Below are 19,306 nucleotides of genomic sequence, written 5' to 3'. Positions count from 1 at the left end.
GTTGGTGGGGGTGGGGTGGTTCGTGGGGGATGGGGGAGGGGCTTGGTGGGGGGTTGTGGGGGGGGGGTTTCTCCAACCAACCGGCGGCTCCGTCTCTGGCGCCATATCGCGCGAGTCAGGCGAGGCGAAGGCTTCTCGCAGGTAACGGCGCTCGCTCGCTCGCTCCGAGGCGGCCGCTCTCGTCTCGCGGTTCAAATTCAACCCCCAACCCCCCTCCGCCTCGACTCAACCTACGCGGGTACCTCGACTCGAACCCCCCCCTCGTTGCTTCGCTTAGGAAGAGAAGGGGATGGATGTGGTGTGGGGGGTGAGCGTGAGCTGTGAGGAATCGTTGCGAGCGCGCGGCAAATCGCGAAGGATGGTGGCCGCTCGGAGGGGAGGAAGGAGGCCTTCATCCAGCAATGGAAAGAGCATGGCCCCTGCTGCTGCTGTTGTTTCTTCGTCTTTCGTGTGGCCGATGTCGTCGAATTAGAATCTCGCGTTCATGTGGCCGGGCCAGGCGACGTCTCCTCGGTGTTTGTGGGTCGGGCCTTGCGTCGTTGAGAACGGTCTCTTCATCATCAGAGCTTTTTTTATAAAATCGTTACGCTGACGATGGCTTCAATGTAATCATCGGCATGGTAGCTTCATATACTCGTTACGCTGATGATAGCTTCAATATAATAATAAGCATGATGATCGCTTCCATATGATCCTTATGCTGATGACTATATGAAGCTATATACTCTTCACGCTGATGATAGCTTCAATATAATAATAAGCATGATGATAGCTTCCATATGATCCTTATGCTGATGACTATATGAAGCTATATACTCTTCACGCTGATAGCTTCAATATAATAATAAGCATGATGATGGCTTCCATATACTCCTTATGCTGATGACTATATTGACGCTATATACCCGTTACGCTGATTGCTTCAATAAAATCATCAGCATGATGGCTTCAGCATGATGATAGCTTCCGTAAAATCATGAGCATGCTGAAGATTATATGGAAGCTATCATCAGCGTAACGAGTACATAGTTTCCATATAATCATCAGCGATGATGATTATATGTAAGCTATCATCAGCTTGACGAGTATATAAAAGCCATAAACAGACCCTACAACGATAATAGGGGTTTCCCCTTTTATCTGGCAACAAAACGGCTTTGTTTAGATGTTAAAACACCAAACTGAAACCTTTTACAAGGAATAATGTCTACATTGACCACAATACTTGTGGTCATAATGCACACAAAACAAACTCTGGTAATGTATTGGCATTGTCCTTGAAGTCACGTAGGTAAAAAATAAATAATAAAAAAATATAATTGAAATAATATTTATATTATTCTTGACCGAAAAACCTAAGAGTATGAATCCTTGCAGTCACGAAATCTTCAAATCTAGAATTGTCCTTGAAACTGATTGGTCCACACTAGAGACCGCTTTCTTTTGAGCCTCGTCTCAAACGGTGTTCGACCAGAGGACGCCTTCTAAAAGGCATTTTAACATCTAAACACCTGTTTTGTTGCCAGATAAATGGGGAAAAAGCTGTTATCATATCTTGAAACTGGCAAAGGAGGTCCCATAATGTAGAGACCCTACAACGTGCAATGCCCGAGCCACAAACTCAGTAGGATGATTGATTATATAAACGCTATAAACGCTCTGCATTGTGTAGCGATGTATCGATCCGTCGATTAAAATCATCATGCTGATAATATGAAAGATTGTATGAAAGCTATCATCAGCAAATATGATTATGATCATCAGCATGAAGATTCTCATCAGCAATGATGTTATCGCCACAATGCACAGCGTTTACAGCTTTTCTATATTCAGCATGATTATCGATGTCCGCATGATGAGTATAATATGAAAGCTATTATCAGCATGATGATTGCGTTCATATAATTATTCAGATGATAATCATACTGACGATTATGTAAAAGCTGTAAACACTGCGCTGTGTAGCGATGTATCGATCCGTCGATCATCGGCATGATTATCTTCAGCATGATTATTTGAAAGATAAATATCGTGCAAAATCGACGGTGGTGGCGGTGATGATTAATTTCGTTGATAGCAGAAGCAGTGGCGGTCATCGCCCCCCCCCCCCCAAAACGTACTTCGACATTTTTTTTGGCAGGAATCTACCTGGAGAAGAGAGAGGCTTTCCTTGGGTTTAACCATCACAATATAAATCGGGAACCTTCGTAGAGACGCGCACAGATCTCGAAACAAACTTAAGTTGTGTTTGGATGTACGGCCACCGTGTGGGTAGCGGAGGGGAGTACTGTAGAGCACAATACCCACTGCGTTGTATGGTACTTCTTTTACCGCGCATGTGTTGGGGCAATGTGGTGACAAAAACAATAGCCCACGGACGCGCAAAGTCGTGGGGGGGGAGGGTCCCTCGTAGACAAGTGGATTGTGTAGAGACGACAGTGGTTTTCATGAACAAAGTTGATGTGATTTAACACATTCCTGCGGAGGGAGCTGGTAGAAACGTTGGGTTGCTCGGTCAATGGCCAGGGTCAACGGCGGCGTGGTGTATTCCGCAAATATTCCCGACTGTGAGGGCGGGCACAAGCCGGCGTGAGTAGGTTAAACGTTGAGTTTTATAAGGGCACCACGGGGTGACCAGCCCCTCCCCACCCAGCCCCACCCAGCCCTACCCTCCCCACCCAGCCCCTCCCCACCCAGCCCCTCCCTGCACGACGGACACAATAATCCCCTGTGGGCTGGTGTAACCAGGAGGTTCCTACCAGTATAGCACCTTTGGAGCTGTACGAAGACCCTTGTTGCATAAGGCGTTGGGGCAGGAATGGCCATCCGCTTTGAGTTCTGATTTGGCCCTCGACTTTGACGCAGAGAGATTCCGCATCGAAGTATCGACACGCCGGAGAAAGTTCGATTTTTCCCCCAGGCTGCATACATTCTGATAGCCACCAATTTCCACAGCGGTGCTTGCAAGCATCAAGGCTGTGCAGTTATTTACATCATGAAACCTCCTTTGCCAGTAGCAATATTTAATAATAGGTTTTTTACCCTTTTTTCTGGCAACAAAACTGAAACCTTTTTTTACGAGGAATCATGTTTGCATTAACCACAATACCTGCAGTCAGAATGCAAACAAAACACACAATTTGATAATGTATGGATTGTCCTTGAATGCTTACCCTAAGCCCTCATTACTCTGATAGTGCGTTGTCTTTGAGTTGTGCGCCTTTTGGCGTCTTCTGGTCGAACACCGTATGAGACTAGGTTCTAAGGAAAGCTGTCTGGTGTGGACCAATCAATTTCAAGGACAATGCACACATTATCAGAGTGTGTTTTTTGTTTGCATTCTGACTGCAGGTATTGTGGTTAATGCAGACACGATTCCTTGTAAAAAAAGGTTTCAGTTTTGTTGCCAGAAAAAATGGTAAAAAACTACTATTATGCTGCTGTACAGTTATTTTCAGCACGTTTGGATCCAGGCCTTTGTACGCCGTGTCCGTCCTGGGGGGTTATTTGATAATACAGGCAGCCAGCCCCCCCCCCGGCTTACGAACGTACGACTTGCGAATATTCGCACTGACGAACGAGTTTACCACGAGGTGTTTTATTTTTTTTAACCATCCAATTTGCGAGCCCACTGTTTACAGCGTCACGTGCAAATGTGTACAGCATATCTTCTTACGCGTTTAACAATGCTTCCCTTTGTCGAACGGTAAAACACTGACCGGATGCACGTTTAAATACTGTACATGGTTGTGTTCCGACTTGCGTTCGTCTTACGAACTGGCCCCAGGAACTGAACACGTAGGGGCCTTGCCCGTACTGTACTTGACCTTGCTGTCACTGGTTTGATGTGACAAGAAGGAAGTGAACGTCCGCTTGTGATAAAAGAAAACAACTCGCCAAACGATGTTAACCGTGGCTGGGAATCGAACGGAGGTGGCCTTTTCGTCGGAACAAACTTCGCCTTTGCTCGCTAGTTCACGCTGCTCACTCAAGACTCACTTCTTTTTCCCTATCTCACTCGACGACCCCTTCGTTTCCCCCTCATAACCTCCACCGTTACCGTTCCCTCTTCATATTGTCATTGCGTGGCTTTCACTCGTTAACTCCATTCATTTAATCCGTTCATCATCATCATTCACTGTCATCAATTTCGCTTTCACCAAATTGACGCATCAACACAGATTTGCACCCATCGCGCTTCCTCTCATCTATTTCATCTCATCTTCACCATTGCATTCATACGTTGTACTGTTGTGAATTGTTTGTAAAGCGCCTTGGTTAATGCGCTTTATAAATTCCCTTTAAGATAAGTTAATTATCACGGTGCAGTGTGCTCACCACCAGTCCACCCAAAGCTCATTAACACAAACGTTCACGATTTCAAACCGAGCGGCGGGCGCTTGGATGATCGCGGACACGCTGCACGATATCACCGACTGACTCCCTTGACCCTCTGCTACAGCGACACCACAGCAACAAACCATGGCGGCGCCGGCGGAAGAGGAGCTGCCACCTACGGTGGACGTGGACCCGCGCGGAGACTTTACGGGCTGGCTGGGCGCGCAGGGCGTCAAGCCTGGTCTGGCGCGCACCCTCGCCACGGACCTGGGCATCGCAGACTACGACTGCCTGCTGGCGTGCACCGAGGACGCGGAGGTGCGCTCCGAGCTACTCGCCGTCGCCAAGGAGCGGCTGCCCTTCGCGCACTACGCCATCTTCCGCCGCGTCGTCAACGGGGTGCCACCACGGCGCCAACCGCACCCGGCCGCGAGGGTACGGAGCGACGGTAGTCTCGTCGGTGTGTTGGCGAGCCCCGCCCCCCCCCCCCCGTGCATAGCTTGTGGGGAGCCGTGCTGGCTAGCGGGACGTTGACTCCCTCGCCTGGTGTACAGGAGGTCGTGGGTTTGATCCCGACACTGACGCCTGCTGCGTATTTGCAGTTTGCATGTCTTTCTCTCTCTCTCCCTGTGGTCATGTAGATTTTTCTCCGGATCCTTTGGTTTTTCCCTCTATATTTAGAATCAACTTGTGTTTAGAGAATTTGGCGGCTGCTGTACATTTCCACATGGTAAGCCACTTCGTTATCATTTGTAATAACCAGGTCACTTCTGAAAAAGCTCAATGGGCCTTACCTGGTAAAATAAAAAAAGTTTAGTTTTTAGTTTTATAGCTCTGTAATATTGTAGTTTTTTGTAATTTTTCTGTTGTTTTTTTACTCCTTGCATTTCTGCATTTTGACCTTTTTTCGCACCGCACGTAGCCGACCGTGCTCGATCAGAGGTGCGAATCCCTGCGCTATTGGCATCATGTCGAGAGACGGAATTCTCCGCTCCGATCCCTCGCAGAGCAGTGCAGCTGCTCGTGTTCATGACGTTTAGCAGTCGGTACCTCTTTGTAAGATATTCATATACATATGCATGCATACACACGGCAAAGACACGATTGTTGTGTTTCCGATGTTAAGGTTAATCTGAAAAATTTGAATCTGGCCGCAATAGGACATTTTGGATTACTAGAAAAACTAATTTTCGATTGGAATATTAAATCACGAGAGGTAATGTCACTACAATGGCATCGCGTCTGCGCTTATCCTGTCCAGCGGTGTCGCATGGCATCGTCTAACCTGGCTTTCGTTGGCACAGAGACTTCGTTAAATTACTTGTAAATGTTCCGAAACTCCAATATTTCGCTTAAAATTCCAAAATCTGAAATTCTTAAATATAATGCTCGTCCCTAACTCACGCATGCGCTGGTTTGTTCCACATCTGGCGTGTAAGCATGCTCGCAGATCGCCCAGAGCACGACATGTGAAAACAATCCTGTCTGTACGCACGTTGAACTTCTTCCGCACCGTACGTTAGCCAACTGCGCTCGGCGGAGGTGCGGGGGAAGGACAACAAAACAAACACACAAAGCAAACCCGAGCTGCACAAGTGCGGGGGAGGGGTGAGCGTGCACGTCTGCTGCTGCTGCTGCTGCGTCTTGCAGGGCGCTAGCGCGACGAGCGAGGCAGACATCCGGCGCACGCTGGGCACGGTGCAGCAGCTGACGGAGCTGGTTCTGTCCGTGCAGAGGCTCACCTCCCCCGAGGCCTTCCTCAACTCGCTGAGCGCCAGCACGCACGGCCGCGCCAGCAGCAAGCGCAAGGCCGGCTCCAGCACAGGCACGGCGACCGTGATGATGCGGCGGCAGTGCGCGCAACAGTTGGCAGCTCGCGCCTCCCGTTATCCTGTGTCAGGTAACACGCCGCTGGTGGATTTCGCCGAGTAACTGGAATGCGGCGGCAGCGGCTTCTTCTTCTTTTTCGTCGTCGTCGGGGGAATTTCTCTCCGCCAGACGGGCGCGTCAAGTCCGTTATCGCTTAATGTCTCGTGGCGGCGGCGGCGGCGAGATGTTAACTCCCTCGCCCTGGTACGCAGGAGGTCATGGGTGCGAACCGCAGACCCTCACGGCTGTTTTATAATTATACGTTACGTGGCTCTCTCTCTCCCCGTGCTCGCGTGATTTTTTCTCCGGGTCCTCCGGTTTTCCCTCCACGTTTAGAATCAAGATCACGCGTTGAGAGTATTTGGCTGCTATAAATTTCCACGTGATGTGAGCCACTTGAGGTATTACTTGTGATAGCCAAGTCGCTTCTGACAAGGAGCTACATGGCTCAGCGGGCCTTACCCGGTAAAATAAATATAGTTTATATTTTATCATGAGGTGTGTAATTATCAGCAGCAATCCCACCAGCAATCTGATAAATTGTTACCAATCAAGCTTACGACATGTTCATTTGCATTGATTTTTTTTTGGAAAAGTTTGGTTTTACAGCGTCTTGCATTTAGTCGCTGTATGAATGCGATTTGTACGGCGATCATTCGTTGATTTAGCATATTATCTTCACATCGTTCGATTAAATAACAAGTCTATTCTCACACGTGCGGTTCCACCCGTGCGTTGTGACCAAAACCCTGGCGAGTTTTGGTTGATTGACGGCGTTGCTCTCCACACCTAGTCTCGCAACTCTGCCTATGCATTCCAGCCACGAGCCTAAGCCACCTTTGCGTGTTACACGAGACTGGAAAACTTGATCATCTCCATCTCGGCGGCAAAGTGGCGCAGTAATTTCCACTCGTGCCTCGCAGCAAATAGGCCCTTGGTTTTATTCCCCTCTCGGGGTGCCTTTGTGCGTGTGGTTTCCTACCTATGGATGATATTGTTCGCAAAAGCCTACGTGTTGAACTGATTTCCTACCGTATCTACAAAAATAATTATGCGTAAAAAGTTACCAGTATTGCCCAAACGTCACAATTCTTAAACATTGCCTACAAATTACTCAATTGGAATTGCATGTCGCAACATTGTCCCCGACGGCTAAAACGTGGCAGGATCCTCCTGAAAGCGAGTTGAGACTCGGTGAGTATTTCCTGGGTTAACGAGAGGAAAGATGATCTGGAGCCTACAGCTGCTGCGCACACGCAACATCAAACAAGGACGTCAATATATCTTATTCTCTGGATGATGAGATGCACTTAATTCTCTCTAATTGAATGCCAACATGTTTTATTCTGAGGGTTGGAATATAGCCAAATTAAGTACATCACCAAATTGAATGTTATAGGTTTTGTGTGCTGCAGAGGTCGCAACCGGGTACCCGATACCCGTACCCTACCCGGCTACCCGTACCTGGCCGGGTACGGGGGTACGGGTACCCGTTTGCGACCCTGGTGCGGCCTGGCACGGGTAGACCGGAGTCACTGGTAACTGTTTGTCACTCATTTCCCAACGTCTTGTCTCTTACAATTGAAGTTCCTAGAATCAACCCACCCGCGCCTGCAACATGGCTTCATCCCAGAGGTCGCAATCGGGTACCCGTACCCGTACCCTACCCGATACCCGGCTAGGTACGGGTAGCCGGGTATCGGGTAGGGTACGGGTACCCATTTGCGACCCTGGTGCGGCCGGGTACGGGTAAGGAATCAAAACCCGTTTGCGACCTCTGGTGTGCATTCATTGGTGATCGGGCTCAGACCACTAAGTGATTACACTTGACAACCTGGTTTAATCACAGCCCATTTTACGCGAGTCTATGGCTCTCCGTGTAGAGCTATCCGAGTAGTGGACAACCAGACTGAGACCCACTCGCGAGAGCCTGCTTACATAACGGTTGGGCGCCCGAAACCCGGATTCGAACTCGGGAAAACTCGGCGGTGCCGGCTTCGCGCTCCGGCACCCGCCAATGCCGTCGCGGTCCCGTGCCGGTCACCGCGCACCACGGCAACGTTTTTTTGCCGTTTGTTCGACTCGGGGCCTAACGCTGTCGGCGCTCGCCCCCCCCCCCCCCCACTGCTCCGCCTCGCGTGACAGGCGGCGCGAGCGAGCGCTACGAGGACGAGGAGCTGCCCTCGGTCGTCATCAACCACCAGGGCATCGCCGTGTACGAGCGCGGCGGCGATGCCGGCAGCGCGGCCGGTGGCGGCCACGGAGCCGGAGCCGGCGGCCAGGTCAACCACGACGACGGCGAGGACGACGAGAACGAGGAGGAGGAGGACGAGGAGGAGGAGGAAGACGAGGAGGAGGAGGAGGAAGACGACGACATTGCCAACCGCGCCGCCTACGACGCGTACCCGCAGCAGCCGCCGCTCGCCCCCCTGGAGAACACCAACGGGCAGGAGCAGCTGGCGCACAAGCGGCGCAAGCACTGAGCTCGGTCGCCGCGTGCCGACGCTGTCACCCGCCGCCGCCGGTCTCGTCGGTTCCGTACGGTCGCGCTATCTCAGGGTTCCACCTTAAACTCCCCGCCCGCCCCCCACTCGCACCCACCCACCCACCTGGCCTCTGCCACGTGTTTGTTGGCCGGGTCGTGCCGCGTGTTGTTGTTGTCCAGCAGGATGTCCGGAACCGAAGTTCCTGAAGAAAGATCCCTCCCCCCCCCCCTTTTTCCCCCCTCCCCCGGCCACGGGAAGGGGGGAATGTGGGAGGCACCGTGCCCTACGACCAATGCGCGGCACCACCCGGAAGAACGCTTCGGAGCGAGAGAGAGAGAGGCCACGTGACGGCACGCTCGCTAATCCCCCCGTGGCGTCAGCCGTGTTGAATTTCCGTCGGCGTGCAGCCATCTGTGCCACGGCGTGCCACGGGTGGAGGTGGCGGTGCTTTTCAACTCCGCTCCTTGACACCCCACCCCACTCCACCGAGCCCACGTTTGCCATTTTTTTGTATCTCTTTCACTTCACCCACCCATCCACGTGTGTGTGTGCGCGCGCACCATTCACCGGATTGATTTTACCACTGCGGGAGGGGGGTGAGCGGGGGGTGGTGGAGGACTGGAGTTGAGGGGGGGGGGTTTTTAAGGCAGTCGGTCGTCGGTCGGCGTATTTACCGGAAAATTCGATCATTGTCGTGCGGCCGTTTGTACGAGGCGGTGGCGTCGAGCGATGGGGAGTTGATGTCCTGCCGAATAAAATCCGGGGTTTTGTGGAATTTAGTGTGATGGTGAGAAACGATTGGTCTATGGCAGGCGTGCGTGAAACCTGCACGGCGTAGCGCGCGGGGCTGTGTATCCGGCTTGTGGCTGTTTCACCCGCACCTCCCGATTTTCCCTTCCTCCCCCCCCACCCCCGCACCTCTCCGATTAGTACGCTTTGGCCACGTGCGGTGCGTCGGGCCCACCGCTTGGAAACGGCCCGCAGACGACATCCGCCACCGAAGGCCGCTTTGCACTCGGTGGCCTTGGAGCGCAGAATAGTTTTGACCCGGGTGCTACTGACGTTAGCGCCACGCTCTTGTAAACCGATTGGAAGTCGCCATTCCCACAGTCGTTCACCAGGGCCCCCCCACCCACCGCCCTCCCCCCAAAATCACATTCACAGTCAGCTTTTGGGCACAATAAAAACTAAAACTATTCTTCGCGAATATGAAACGGCGGTGAAACTGTCTTCTGCCAGTGACGACTTGCCAGCGATCGCCCTTGAGCAGCCCTGGTTCGCACCGCGGCTTGACGGGTCCGGCACGGCGTCGCCCAGGTTCTCGCTCGCTCGCAATCCGGCGTTGGGGGAGTGGGTGAGCATGCTTTGGCTCTCCAACCCCCCCTACCCCCTCCACCGCATCCCCTCGCCCCCCCCTACCCCCTCCACCGCCCCCCACCGCTCCACCGGACTGCTCCCGCTTCCAACCCATCGTGCGTGCGCAAGTCGAATTGGCCGCATGACGTCGCTGTAAACGTCATTTGGGATTTTTTTTCCTACGCTTTATAATTGCCGGGGGGGCGGTGGCGGGGTGGGGTGCTTGGATAGGAATAAAACTTTGCTCATGAATTCTCCCGTGACCGCTGCCTCCTGGCCTGTGTATCCGCAAGTTACTTTCGAAGACGAGGCGTATGTAGGAAAGCGTTGTATTAGCCACGCGTTTGTGCATGATCTTCGCCCGACTGGTTTTTAAATTTAACGTGATCCGCTCTGAAGTCGGGGGGCGGGGGAGGCGGGGGATGGTCTTGTTATCGTGAACAAAAAGTAGCGTGTCGTTATTTACCAAGCAAAGCCTTCCCCGGGTCTCGAGACGCATTCTTTTGGGGTCCCGCTGCATCGGGTTGCTTTGGCAAATCCTGCTAAACGAGCGTGTGACTGCACGCTGTCCATACACAGCTGGGCAGGGAGAGGCGAGCAGAGGGGGGAGTGGGAGGGGAGTGGGAGGGGAGGGGGGCGTTGGACTCGCAGCATCCCATCCCATTGAAGCATTTGGCGCCGTTCGTTTAGGCCGCAGGGGTGAGGGGTGGGGGGGGCGACACTGCGTGGAGCTGCCGCTGTTACCGCCGCGTGCAGCGAATTGCTGCTCGCCCCACCCAACCCAAACGTGTCGCTCCCAGCGAGTTGCGCGCTTCTCCAGAGCGGCTCTCTTTAACACAAACACCCTCCCCCCACAAACGCCCCTCGGCAAATGCCGTGGCGCTCGCCAGAGTCGCCCAGCGATGCAAGTCGTCGTGCCGGCGAGCGGGTCCAGCTGAGACCCCCTCTTGTCAGACCGGGGTGGGTCGTTGGGTCGGCTCCACCGTTGTTACGATTGCAGCAGCAGCATCGCCTGCTTAAACCACATGTATCCTCGCCACGACCAATCGCGTTGCAATTACGTTACGAAGCCACCATCGTCACGATCGCGCGATTTTGTTAGCAATTGGGCACCCACCAGAGGTCGTAACCGAGTACCCGATACCCGTACCCTACCCGATGCCCGGCTACCCGTATCCGGCCGGGTTCGACCCTGGTGCGGCCAGGTACGGGTGAGGAATCAAAACCCGTTTGCAACCTCTGGCACCCTCCCCCCCCCGGTATAAGTTCCCACATTTCTCTGTGTTTGTGTCACCCAGGTTGGAGTTCCCCGCGGCGTGTCGGCTCGCGTGTTGGGGACGATGCGTTGTGGTTTCACAGCCTTTTGTTCGGCGCGTTGGGGAGACGGTGCCACCGGTCCGAACCGACTTGCGTCCAAGAAACGGGGAAGGGTCAAGCGGAGTGAGGTCCGGTATGGGCGGCGGCGGTGGCCCCCAAGACGTCTTGGCCTCAACCCACACCTCGCTTTGTCGTCGTCGTCAATTTTTTACGCTTGGCAATATTTGCATCGGGTCACTAAACCGTAAAAGGTTACAACTCCAACAACAACAATAATAACACTGGTCAACACACTTTTTCTGGCATAAGGTATTCCAACGGTTTTAAGGTAATTTTGGGGTGCTGATTCCAAATCTGGTTTTTGAGATATATTGCATTTTCAATAAAAACTGCAGAAGAAATATATTAAGTAAATGTGGATATCTACATAAAATTATATTATAAACACAGTATCCTAAAAATACAGCACCATATGTTAACACTAAAGCAGTCACTGACTCGCAACAACTTGCAATCATAAGTGACAGAGTTAATTTCGGGTAAAATCAATGAAAATGGGGTATGCCGATAGCATAAAAATGAGATGTGATAGAGCAAATCTGAGATCAGATTTGGAATCGGCACCCTGAAATTAGTCTAAAACAGCTGCAAAAGCCCAGGCCAGAAAAAAATGTTTTTTTTGTTGACCAGTGTAATCAACAGCCTCTTGTCATACTCTTTGGGTCTTTCGGTTAAGCCACGTGGGTAGAAAAGTAATAGATCGTGACGTTTCGAACGCAACGCAAGCGTCCATCATCAGGCGAAAAATGGTGAGAAATCTGCTACAAGCAAGAGGTTCATCTTCTTGGTTCTTTCGGTCAAGTCACGTAGAAGGGAAATAATAAAATAATAAAAATAAAACAATAAAGAACCAAGAAGATGAATCCCTGCAGTCATGAAAGCTTTAAATCGGAAAAAAAGCAAGAGGTTGTATAAGTAAATTGTAAGGCTAGCAAACAGAAGGCGAGCAAGCGTCAGCAAATCCGAGGGGGGGATGGGATGGGAGAGGCTGCCATAACGAGCGAGCGGGTGGGGATGCCACCGATCCTTCTGTAAATTGCATCCCCACCCGCTCTACATGCTAGCCTTAGTTACTTACATAACCCCTTGCTTGCAGCAGCTTTATCACCATTTTTCGCCTGATGACGGACGCTTGCGTTGCGTTCGAAACGTCGCGATCCATTATTTTTCTACCCACGTGGCTGAACCGAAAGACCCAAAGGGTATGGATTCCTGCAGTCACGAAAGCTTCAAATATAGATAGGCCCTTGTCAATTCGCTGCTGGATAAAGGGTCTCCCCACGTGGGTGGCCCATGGAAGGTTTGTTTGACCAGACTTCGTCGGTGGTTTTTACACGAAAATGGGTGTACGAATATTCTTACAGTTCACGCAACGATTGTTGTTTGTTGCTGTTGTTGTTGTACGCGAGAGGCGGTGTTTGCGTTGTTGCCTCTCGCGTGGGAAATGTCCTCGCGGGATCCGAGTCGGGGGGGGGGGCATCCATCCGCTTGTTACCACCAGAGTAGGCATCGCTTTCGTGATTCCAAAGTCATTGGGGTGGCCAGCAACAGTAAATTTGGTTTAACACGTGGTAGGGCTCCATAATCGAGGTTTTATTTGCGTTAGATCGCGTAAATATAAATGTGTCGTTAAACCCGCCACCGCCCGACATTGACAACTAGTAAGGTTTGTCACGTAAACAGAACGTGGCCAATTCGTCACTAGTACAGCACACTGCATGTGTGTTGGAGAGTAAACCCACTGCAACATTTGCAATCCGATTACCGTGACCTTTTTGCCAGTAATTACAACTAACTAATCACAACCAACTGATCACAACTAACTTAACAGCACATCCGTGGTGACCGTCAAGAAGCGAGCGGGGCTGCCGAGATTAGCGGTCGCGAGCAAGTCGGCACGGCCGAAGAGTTTCGCTTCTCCTATACGCGGGTGTCTGTTCCAGCTCCGGTCTACGTCCGCTGGGAACCGCGGACCGAGAATCGGCGTGGGTACGTGGAGCGCGCGTGGTCGGGGCATTGCACCGGGGGGGGGTCATCGTGGTTTTTGTGTACGCGATCGGCTGCTTTGTTATGGGAACCTCATTTGCCAGTAAAAATATGATAATTGGTTTTTTACCCTTCTATCTGGCAACAAAACTGACACCTTTTTACAAGGAGTCATGTTTGCATACCCATGTGAGACTAGGCTCTAAGGAAAGCTGTCTCGGGTGTGGACCAATCAACTTCAAGGACAGTGCATACATTATCAGAGTTATATTTTTTGTTTGCATTATGACTGCAGGTATTGCGGTCTATGCAAACATGACTCCTTGTAAAAAGGTGTCAGTTTTGTTGCCAGATAGAAGGGTAAAAAACAATTATCGGCTGCTTTGTGTTTTAGCTGTCACGCTCCTGTGCGGGGCGCGTCTTGTGTAGCGCCGGTTTATTTTTTATTCATTTTTTTGGGGGGCCCGTTGCACCGTTTGCCAGATGTTCGCGTGGCCTCCGTTGATACGGGCCCATCGGATTGCGTGAATTGAGAGCCGGTCGTTGTCGCGCGTCGTGGTGCCCGTCTGCTGAACCTACGGCCGATGCCGTCGGGACGATCTCCGGCAACCTAAAGCCGGATGTCAAAGGGCCTGGGGTCGCGCTCGGGATAATAGGAGGGGGAGCTACGTCGTTGTGGGCATTGCAGCCAAATTATTTGTTGTACTGCACCTCCGTTCGCCCGCATCTACGTCTGCTTTGCATTTGACGAGCCCGCGGCTGACAGGGCTGCGCTTGTGCCCGTGTCCACGCGTTGTGATGGCATTGAGGTGGCGTGTGGAGTCCCTTTGGTCGCAGCGACGCCGTGGACGTGTGTTGAACTTCTTTCGCACAGCCGTACGTAGCCAACCGCGCTAATCGGAGGTTGCGGGGGAAGGACAACACACTGGACACGCAAAGCTCTGTGTTTTTCAGTCTGGATGTGCAAGTGCATAGCCTCCAGTGGCTTCCTAATATCGGAAGGAAGAGCGTTCCAGACGGCCGCCTCATCATAATCACCACTATCAACGTCACACCCCCACTTCCAAATCATGCAGGTGCCTCCTCAACATCGCCACCATCACCACCATCACCATCATGTGCGTATGTTTAACTTATTTCGCACCGTACGGAGTCAACCATGCTCATCGGAGGTTGCGTGCGAAGGTCAACAAACTGGACACGCAAAGCTCCGTGTTTTTCAATCTGGACGTAGTCTCCACTTGCTTCATAATATCGGAAGGAAGGGCGTTCCAGACGGCCGCATCATCAACATAACTACCATCATCACCACCACCATTGACCTCCACATCCCCATGAAGGTACCACCTCAGCACCACCACCACTATGTAAGTTGAACATCTGTTGGACTATACGTAGAGGTGGGGGGAGGAGGACAACCCACTAAACTCAAAGCAGCAAGTTTTCATAGCTCCAGTGGCTTCATAATATCGGAAGGAAGAACGTTCCAGACGGCCACATCATCAACGTCACACGCCCCCCCCCCCACTTCCTCATCATGCAGCTACCACCACCTCGACACGTATGTAAGTTGAACTTCTGTCGCACCGTACGTAACCAACGGTGCTCATCGGAGGTTGCGGGGGAAGGACAACGAACTCAACAATAACAACAAAGCAGTTGTAAAGCAAATGACTTTGTCAATAACGACGGTGCGATTCGTCTTGACACGAGTGCAGTGGCCAACGGCGGTGTAGTTGGCCGCGACGAATCGGTGTTTTTCGGTCTTAAAAGTGCGTCCGCAAATATTCGGGGGTAACCGGTTCGCGCGTGTAAACTTAGCTAATAAAAGACGCCTCCTTTTTAATCACGATGTTCCTGCTTTGTGCTCGTCTGAATTTTTTCGCAATCCGAACGATTTCGAACCGAGGCGCGGGTCACGCGAATGGCACGTCCGGTGCACGTTCAACTTCTTTCGCGCCGTACGTAGCCAGCCGTGCGAGTCGGAGGTTGCGTGCTGCACGGCCCCACGGCGAACGTGATAGCAGGTGCGGTCATGGGGCCTTGAGTCGGCCTTTAGATGAGCGTCTGGTGGTCGTGTGTCCACCACATCGGCACTTTGGGGAAGACAAAGGTGGCCTGGCGTGGTTACTGGCCACACTAACTCGGTGTTCCCCCATGTCAGCCTGCTTATAAACTAAAATAAGTAATATTAAAAAAATACTTTTGTTAAACACGCTTTCATGAAATGTTCTAGTAATGGAAGAACTCCACGACTCTAGGAAGTGGCCCCGAAGCTTGCCACAACGTAAGGGACTGGTGATTTACAGCCAACGTCAGTTGAGCGTGGACAATTCGAGCCAAGCCGAAACATAACATATAAAAAATAATGTTTAAAATATATACCAAGTTTGCAGTCGATACCACATTGGGAAGTGGGTTAAAATTAAGTTACAAGATTTGAGGATATGACAACAACAACAGAGTGAGTTAATAAAAAGCGTGTAAAAATAATGTAAAAAAATATTTTATTTTATTTTTTATGATAGAATATAGTATTGTCATCAGTAAGACATAAGTATACCAAGTTTGCAGTCGATACCACATTGGCGAGTGGGTTAAAATTGAGTTACAAGATTTGAGGATATGACAACAGACAGAGTGAGTTCATAGAAAGTGTGTAAAAAGATAGTTTAATTTTTTATGATAGAATATAGTATTGTCATCAGTATGACATAAGTATACCAAAGTTTGCAGTCGATAGCACATTGGGAAGTGGGTTAAAATTGAGTTACAAGATTTGAGGATACGACAACAACAGACAGAGTGAGTTAAATAAAAGCGTGTAAAAAGATAGTTACATTTTTTAATGATAGAATATGGTATTGTCATCAGTATGACAGTATACCAAGTTTGCAGTCGATAGCACATTGGGAGGTGGGTAAAACTTGAGTTACAATATTTTTTTAAGGATACGACAACAGACGGAGTGAGTGAAATAAAAGCGTGTAAACAACTGAATTATTTCACCAGGTTAAGGCACGCTGAGCTACGTAGCTGGGTTTCTTTTCAGAGCGGACCTGCCCATCACGAACGACAGCTCAACGAAGTGGGCTCGTCGTCATCATCATCATCATCACGTGGACATCTATAGCAGCCACATTCTCTCAACGCGTGATGTTCATTCTGAATGTGGAGGGGAAAAACCGGAGCACCCGGAGAAAAATCCAGAGAGATATGCAAACCTGCATTGTGATGTTTGGCCAATGCTACTGTGCACAGCTACGCCCTGTTTTCACATCCAAGCCCGCGGTAGTTTGCTGTGATGTTGCCGTGCCGAATCCCAAGTGAGTCATTTTGCAGGTACAAATGTTTCCAATGTTGGCCGCATTTTGACCAAGGACCCCGACCCACGGTGGCCTCGTTTCGAGTAAACCAGACGCAGTATTCTACGATTACACTAACCCCCTCTTCGTCGCATTGAGATAATTTACATTACTTTGGGTGCTATAAATGTCAAAAACGGATGGGCCACTTTGTTGTGGGTGCGGGTCCTTGCCATCGAAACTAGAGCTGGCATTTGTGGCCAGGTCGCTTCTGAACAATAAGTTGACACCTTAGTGGGCTCTGCCTGGTAGGATGGGGGGGTGTACGTGTTTGGGTGGTTTGTTTACCTTTCTTCTACGTTGCATTCCTATCGTGTTTGTGTCACTTGTTATTGTAACGTTCTTACCCCGTGCCCCGACTGGACATCGGTGACAAAAGAGCTTGATAGCTCATCGGATTCCTCCTGCAGTCTAAATAAATATTCTGATTAATCAGGGCGGCCTGGCCGATTCGAACCGGGAACCCCCTTTTGCAACGAGTGACGAAACGCGCCGCCTAGCGCCGTGTCAGAGTCACCCGGTGACTTTTGGCAAAACTTTTTTTTTTATTTCGGAAACTTTGAGCTTTTGTTTGGGCAACTTTCCACTTTGAGGATTTGGCAATACTGTACTGACCTGGGTTCAAGCGTGGAGGGGGAGGGTGGGTGGGTGGTGGAGGGTGAATGGAGGTGGGTGGTGGGTGGTGGAGGGTGAGTGGAGGTGGGTGGTGGAGGGTGGTGGGTGAAGGGTGGTAGGTGGTGGAGGAGAGTGGGTGGGTGCAGGAGGGTGGGTGAGTGGTGGTGGGTGGTGGAGGAGGGTGGGTGGTGGAGGAGGGTGGGTGGTGGAGGGTGGATGAGTGGTGGAGGGGAGTGGGTGGGTGGATGGTGAGGGTGGGTGGGTGGGTAGGTGGTGGTGGAGGATGAGGAGGAGGTGTGTGGGTGGAGGAGAGTGAGTGGGTGGGTGGATGGTGAGGGAGGTTGGTTGGTTGGGTGGGTGGTGGTAGTGGGGAAGAAGAGCTGGGTGGGTGGGTGGATGGTGTGGGTGGGTGGGTGGTGGTGGAGGGTGAAGAGGAGTGTGGGTGTAGGAGGGCAGGTGGGTGGAGGTGACACTGGGTGCGGCTGTGACGAAAGGCGGTGGCGTCGGGGGTGTGTAAGGATAGCTGGCCACGTGTTCTCTCTCTCTCTACACACGAAGGGGCGAGGCACAAGCTTCGTCACTCGAGTTTTGGCACCGATTGCGAGCGAGCGAGCGAGTTTCTCCGTGGCCACCGACCCCATCAGGTGTTGAGAGTCATCCCATCCAAGGTGTGCGACCCGCCGGTCACCTGAACCAACAGAGCCGGCATCTTGAACCCAAGGTACCGGTTACTCGATTGCGTTCGGAACCTTTCCTCTGCGTTCAACTTTTTCTAAGGTCGCCGTTGTGCAGGCCGTCTCTGGGTGGGTCATCATCACGATCCATGGACAGAATGCCCTTAGGTGTCCACTGTACATTTCCTAATTTGTTACCACTTTGGGTGGGTGTTGGCATTCATGTGGAAGTTGTAACGCCGGGGACATTCACCCAACTGATAAAAAAGCCATCGTTTTATCAAAACCAAATCATTGGTGTGGAACAGACGCTAACGTGATATTGGTGTTGCTGTGCTTTGAACGTGTATGTGTTGTTAACAATCTGACTAATGTTACTCATCACTTTATTTAAGTCGTAACACCCAAACCTGTTGATGTTTTTTTTAAATTCGCGAGCTGTTTTCTCTACTTTTTCTCTCTCTCTTCGTGGTCATTCAAGCAAAGTTGTCACCGTGCGTCCTAGGAGATATCATAGCCCCTGGCTCGCCGGGAGAAGGCGGTACAGCAAATATTTCCACTCCACTTGTTCCATCTGTACGATGGGGATAGAGCGTTGCCCCCTCGCACGCGTTGGGTTTTCTCCGGGTGCTCCGATTTCCTCCCACGTGTAAGCACTCGTTAGTCATAGATTTGAAGCTTTCGTGACTGCAAGGATTCATACTCTTAGTTTTTTCGGTAAAGTCACGTAGGTAAAAAATGAAATTAAAATTAATAAAAATAAAATAATAAAAATCACGACGTTTCGGAGGCAACACAAGTCTCCGTCATCAGGTGTGACGGTCCCACCTGATGACGGAGACTTGTGTTGCCTCCGAAACGTCGTGATTTTTATTATTTTATTTTTTATTAATTTTTATTTCATTTTTTACTCTCGTTAGTCGGCCGGCAACACCTTCACGATAATCTAGAGGATCGCAGAGCTTGGGGAGGAATTTGGCATCGGCCTCCTCACTCGCCCGTGGTTCTGTCCTACGGGCACCTTCGAGTCGTCGTCTCTGTCCGAGAGAGAGAGAGAGAGCGAGTATCGTTGTGCCTTACAAATGATTAATCGTCCCTTTACCTGTGTAGAGAAGTTCCAACGGACGTACTCGTAGACGCAGGTAAGTTACGGGCCTTCGCCAGGGTTTATTAAAGCTGTTGCAATATTACACAGCAGGGTACACAACTCCCAGGGGCTAGGGCTCCTACTCTGAGTCCG

The 19,306-nt window shown here is 51.0% G+C and overlaps 2 protein-coding genes across 2 annotated transcripts in view; both read left to right on the top strand.

The window, feature by feature from the left end:
* The first annotated feature begins 67 nt into the window (after positions 1-67).
* Positions 68-9,468, top strand: LOC144736764 (uncharacterized). The gene is made up of 4 exons (XM_078619378.1): positions 68-141; positions 4,463-4,773; positions 5,989-6,238; positions 8,353-9,468. Exons 2-4 carry the CDS (start codon positions 4,483-4,485, stop codon positions 8,688-8,690), a joined length of 879 nt encoding a protein of 292 aa, XP_078475504.1. The 5' UTR covers positions 68-141; positions 4,463-4,482; the 3' UTR covers positions 8,691-9,468.
* Positions 9,469-17,940: 8,472 nt separating this feature from the next.
* The window catches only part of LOC144736817 (uncharacterized), a 39,372-nt gene continuing 38,006 nt past the window's right edge, over positions 17,941-19,306 (top strand). The window contains exon 1 of the mRNA XM_078619460.1: positions 17,941-18,113. The gene's annotated coding sequence lies outside the window, so the exon portion shown is untranslated. The remainder of the gene's footprint in view (positions 18,114-19,306) is intronic.

Source organism: Lampetra planeri, chromosome 63 (assembly GCF_965212315.1).
Source record: "Lampetra planeri chromosome 63, kcLamPlan1.2.h2, whole genome shotgun sequence".
In the NCBI taxonomy this organism is placed as follows: Eukaryota; Metazoa; Chordata; class Hyperoartia; order Petromyzontiformes; family Petromyzontidae; genus Lampetra; species Lampetra planeri.
Note: the sequence above shows the minus strand (reverse complement) of the source record. Positions and strands in the feature narration are given on the sequence as shown.

Excerpts from the sequence above, each read along its gene's own strand:
- LOC144736764 (XM_078619378.1), top strand. The coding sequence starts at position 4,483 with ATGGCGGCGCCGGCGGAAGAGGAGCTGCCACCTACGGTGGACGTGGAC. Across the intron at positions 4,774-5,988 it reads AACCGCACCCGGCCGCGAGG|GGCGCTAGCGCGACGAGCGA; the intron begins GTACGGAGCGAC and ends TGCGTCTTGCAG. Across the intron at positions 6,239-8,352 it reads CTCCCGTTATCCTGTGTCAG|GCGGCGCGAGCGAGCGCTAC; the intron begins GTAACACGCCGC and ends CTCGCGTGACAG.